General features: G+C 56.5%; 1 protein-coding gene across 1 annotated transcript; it reads left to right on the forward strand.

Annotated features, from left to right (window-relative positions):
• The first annotated feature begins 2,681 nt into the window (after positions 1–2,681).
• Positions 2,682–5,361, forward strand: LOC130030491 (zinc finger CCHC domain-containing protein 3-like). The gene has a single exon (XM_056121801.1). It carries the CDS (start codon positions 2,700–2,702, stop codon positions 3,978–3,980), a length of 1,281 nt encoding a protein of 426 aa, XP_055977776.1. The 5' UTR covers positions 2,682–2,699; the 3' UTR covers positions 3,981–5,361.

Consider the following 5,361-nt stretch of genomic DNA (forward strand, 5'->3'; position numbering starts at 1 on the left):
ACAACCAAAGGCTCCCACATGTAATGTATGCTCTCAGCCCACTGAACTATCTCTCTAACCTCCACATTTTACTAATGTTTCCAAAGTACCAGTTGAGCTAAGGGGGCTGAGGAGAAATGCCCAGTGCAATGAGAACCTGCATCTTAAGGTTTTCTGGAGAATCTGATGCAAATAATCCTTGATCCACAGTTCAGTAGCAAAGTCCTCAAAGAAATGTAAGCCACCGGAAAGGATGGGGGTGGGGTTGTGGGGGCGGGGTTGGGAGAGGGACAAAATAAGGGAAGGGATCTGAGAGCTTATTATCCTTATTTGAGATTTAATATTTCCAAGATACCGCCTCTTGTAAAATGGGCATAATTACAAAATTATTTATTTAATTTTTATTAGTGAAACACCATGAGGTACAGTTGTATGTAGACTTACAAATTTTTGTGCTTGGGTTTCAGTTATACAATGATCAAGTACCCATTTCTCCACCAGTGCCCATTCTCCAACACCACTGATCCCAGTATCCCTCCCACCCCTCCATCTCCCCCTGCCTTTGTGGCAGGGCATTCCTTTGTTCTCTCTCTGTCCTTTTGGGTGCTGGTTTGCAAAAGAGGCATTGCGAGGCAATAGCTCTATAGTCTATAGCTACTTTCTGCATGCATCTCCCATCTGGGAGGATCTTCCCAACACCCTTTATTTGGTGCTCCTTCTCTATCTGAGATGCCCTTTCCCTTAGCATGTGCAGCTGGCCTCCAAGCCGTGGAGTGAACCTCCTGGTACTTATCTCGGCTATTCTTGGGTGTTAGTCTCCGATTTTGTTACTTTATGTTCCCCAGATGAATGCAATCTTTCTATGTCTGTCCCTCTCTTTCTGATTCTACAGAATTATTTTTGGAAGATTCCAATTGGTTTGTTTTTGGTAACTCCCGGTGGTGCTAGGCGGTTACTCCTGGTTTTACACTCAGGAATCTCTCCTGACTGTGCTCTGGACACCATATGGGATGCAAGGAATCCAACCCGGGGGCTGATTGAGTACAAGGCCTTAACCTCCTTTATTATCTCTGGGTCCCAATTCCAATTGTTGGGGAAGATTATAAGCCTGCAATATGCCCATAACAATACTTGGCACTCAGGCTTTCAATGGCATCAAGCAAAAAATGGAAGACTTTAAAAACAAATAGCCAGGGGCAGGAGAGATAGTACTGGTGTAAGGCATTATCCAGGTTAGATCCCCAGCACAGCTTAAGTCTGCTACCTCCCAGCAGAGCCCAGAATCAGCCCTGAATATCCCTGCACCTGTCTTCCCCCACAACCCCCGGAAACAAATAAAAACAAAAAGTATTCTAACAAGACTCAGAAATTGATCAATGGGGGAGGAGGGAGCGCAGAACAATAGCACACCTGGTAGAGTGCTTTCCTTTGCATCCTGCTAGCCCAAGGTCGATCCTTGCACCGCATATGGTCCCTCCCCCGCCCCCCCCAAGTGATCCCTGCACACAGAGCCAGGAGTAAATCCTGAGCATCACCGGACGTGGCTCCCAAAGAAAGAACAAATCAAATAATTAAGAAAAAAAAAAAAGCATCAAGGGGCCAGAGATAAAGTAGAGCGGTCAGAGTGCTTGCCTTGCCTGTGGACGAAGTTTGATCCTCAACACCACGTATATCCCCCTGAGCACAGAACCAGTAGGAAGCCCTGAGCACGGCTAGGTGTGGCCTCCCAAATAAGTCTTTCTTTGTTAAATGTCTAGGGCTGAGGAGATGGCACCAGGGGTTGAAGCACCAGCTCCTCTACCCCATCAGGCGCGGCACTGCGGGGAGTCCGGGAGCATCTCTGATCCCTGGGGCACCTTTGGGTGCGGCTTCCCCCACCAATGTGACTATTACAGATTAGTGTAATGTGTTCAGACACAGTAATCTGGAGGTTGGCTGTGTAGCTCTACTGTCGGGGAATACCTGGTGGTACTCAAGAGGACCACAGGGGGTGCCTTGATCGAACCCCGGTACCCAGCGCGCAAAGGAAAGCGCCTTCGCCCACAAAAATAGTAACTAACTCTCCGGCCCCGCGCAAAACTTCGATGGAAGTTTAACTAACAAAAAGGCACAAAAAGCTCAGGGCTAAAAGAACGTTTCCAACATTCGAAAACGTGCATCCTTCAACTTGGGGGGCAAGGAATGCACGGCGGGAGGCTCTGGGGGGGGGGCGGGTGAGCGAAGTTCTGTCCCGATTTCCCTCGGGAGAAAAACAAACAAACAAAAAAGGTCCGAAGTTCAGAAAACGAGGCGATCCTTCCTGGAACGCGGTCCCGCCTTCCGGGCCTTGGCGAACCGTTAGGACTGAATGAAATCATCGAGGTCGGCCGCTTGCGAAACCCCAAATCCTCGAGAGCGACGCCGCCAGCTGCCAAGCAGGCCTGGCCGGGGCCCGGGGCCCGGGGCCGCCGCGTTCCCGGAGCCGCGCGTCCCGCCCCCCTCGCCCGCCCGCTCGGGGGGCCGAGGAGGCGGCGTCGGGGGCGGCGCGGCCGGAAACGCCGCTCCGAGGGGGGCGTGGCCGCGGGGGAGCGCGGCATCGGGTTTCAGGGAGGGGGCGGGGTGGGGTGAGGGGGGAGGAAAAAAAAAGCCCCAGACCCCCCGCGGCCCGGGGCGGGCTGGCGCGCGCGATGGGGCGCCCTGGGGCCGCGGGCGCGAGAGGAGGATGCTGGGAAGGAGGTAAAATGGCCACCGGCGGCGGCGCGGAGGAGGAGAGGAAGCGGGGGCGGCCGCCACTGCTGCCCGCCGCGGCCGCCGCGCGCCCCCCGGCCCGCGGCGACGAGGCCGAGGGCGGCCGCGAGAAGATGGGCTGGGCGCAGGTGGTGAAGAACCTGGCCGAGAAGAAGGGCGACTTTCGCGAGTCGCGCCCCGCGCGGCGGGAGGAGGACGGCGGCGGCGGCGGCGGCGCGGGCCTGGCGGCGGCGGCGGCGCTGCCAGCAGCAGCGCTCGGGGGCGACTTCCCCCCGGCCGGCCGCGCCGACCCGACGGGCCGCCGGAGAGAGCCGGCCGGCGGCGAGGCGGCGGACGCCCGCCTGAAGAAGAGCGTGGCCGAGAGCTCGGGCAAGCGGAAGAAAGCCGAGGCGGCGGCGGTGGCCGCGGTGGCGGCCCCGGCCAGGCCCGGCGCGACGGCCGAGGAGGCGGCGGCGGCGGAGCAGCAGCAGCAGCAGCGCGGCGGCCCCGAGGACGAGCCGACGGCGGCGGCGGCGGCGGCGGCCGGCCCCGCGGCGGGCCCCGGCAAGGGCCGCTTCCTCGTGCGCATCTGTTTCCAGGGAGACGAGGGCGCCTGCCCGACCCGGGACTTCGTGGTGGGCGCGCTCATCCTGCGTTCCATCGGCATGGAGCCCGGCGACATCTACGCCGTCATCCAGATCCCCGGCAGCCGCGAGTTCGACGTGAGTTTCCGCTCGGCCGACAAGCTGGCCCGGTTCCTGCGCGGCTACGAGGAGAAGCGCGAGCACGAGGACTGCTGGGAGAACTTCGTGGTGCTGGGGCGGAGCAAGGCCAGCCTGAAGACCCTCTTCATCCTCTTCCGCAACGAGACGGTGGACGTGGAGGACATCGTGACCTGGCTCAAGCGCCACTGCGACGTGCTGGCCGTGCCGGTGAAAGTGACCGACAGGTTTGGCATCTGGACCGGGGAGTACAAGTGCGAGATCGAGCTGCGCCAGGGGGAGGGCGGGGTCCGCCACCTGCCGGGGGCCTTCTTCCTGGGGGCCGAGAGGGGCTACAGCTGGTACAAGGGGCAGCCCAAGACGTGCTTCAAGTGCGGCTCGCGCACCCACATGAGCGGCACTTGCACGCAGGACCGCTGCTTCAGGTGCGGGGAGGAGGGGCACCTGAGCCCTTACTGCCGCAAGGGCATCGTGTGCAACCTCTGTGGCAAGCGGGGACACGCCTTCGCCCAGTGTCCCAAGGCAGTTCACAATGCCGTGGCCGCCCAGCTCAGCGGCGTGGCCGGGCACTGAGCACCCGGACGCCTGCCTTGCCTTGCCCCCCGGTGAACGCGCAAGCCGCTTCGCCACCCCCCAGCCCTCGCTTAAGTGCCAAAACTTTTTTTTTCCTTTTTTTTTTTTACTTAAACCGTGTTTGTCCAAGTCGGTTTTGGAAGGAGCTCTTTTCTAAACCTGGAAGGGACGTGACTGCCTCAAACCGAGTTGACTCCGTTTCAGCCTTTCGTAAGGGCGATTGAGAACTGTAGTGTACAGATAGTGCCCCCTCCTAGCCCCGTTTTTTGATTTTGTTTTTGTATTTTGGTGTGCTTTGTTTATTACCTCTTTTGGTACTTTTTTTTTTTTACTTCCCATAACTTGTTTTCTCCCAGGATTTTCACCTTCGGGGCCGCCTTGCTCCTAGAGCCCAGCGCTTGATCCTGGGAGCTGGCAGCTGGTCGGCTTCCCGCCAGTTTGTTGAATTGAGCCCGGTGTCCACTCACTTTGGTGCGAGTGGCCACCTTTCGCAGCTCTTTCCCCTCCCCTGTTAATTTGCTGCTTCTAACATGTGGTCTGAGAGTTTGTGAACCCAGTGTTGTTAGAAGTGTATTATAATCTGAACCAATAAGCTCAGAATGGTGGCCAAGGGGCCTCGCTTAATGGCATAAAAATTAGTGGATTTGTGACAGCTCCCTTTCGGTGGCCCAGGAGCCGTTTTTCATATAATCATGGAAGCTTGACATTACTTGCTGGAAAGCAGCAAAAAATACAAGATTTTTTAAATTTTAAAGTCTAGGCCAACCCCCATTTTCTAATGGAGGAAACAGGCCTGGAGTGGTTAAGTGCCTGGGTCCCCATGGCATAGCTGTTTGGTGCCAGATCTAGCCCAGAGTTCCCTGACCCCAAAGTTGGTGCTCATCCCACTACCTCTCACACTTCACAACATTTTCCTCAATGCTTGCAGGCCCAGCAAGTCTGATCGCTTTAGATAATGGAGCCCAGAGGGGTGCGAAGGAATCGTCTGGAGGGGAAGAACTTGCAGGAGGAAGTTTAGTGAACTAGGGTTTCTGAATATTCAGGAACCAGGGAAGGAACCAAGGAATTTGATCCAGGGTGCACCCATTGCTGCCTGGGGTACCATTTCTGGATTAGCGTGTATCAGGACCTTCGGTGCCTTACCCTTTCCTGTTAATTGTTCTTGGTGAGAGGGGAGGTGCCCTTTAGTAAAAATACCTACCAAAGGTTTACATTTATTTGAGCCTTAGCCTCGCAGCTGGAAATCCCAGAGAAGCTACTAAATGGGACTCCTCTGCAGCCTCCAGAGTCTCTAGAGAAAGGCATTTCTAACCCAGAATTGGAGCTGAGCTGGTGACTAAAATGTTCTTGGTGCGAAACAGGCCAAGCAAGAGGGTATCGG

This window comes from Sorex fumeus, unplaced genomic scaffold (assembly GCF_029834395.1).
Source record: "Sorex fumeus unplaced genomic scaffold, SorFum_2.1 ptg000044l, whole genome shotgun sequence".
NCBI classification, from domain to species: domain Eukaryota; kingdom Metazoa; phylum Chordata; class Mammalia; order Eulipotyphla; family Soricidae; genus Sorex; species Sorex fumeus.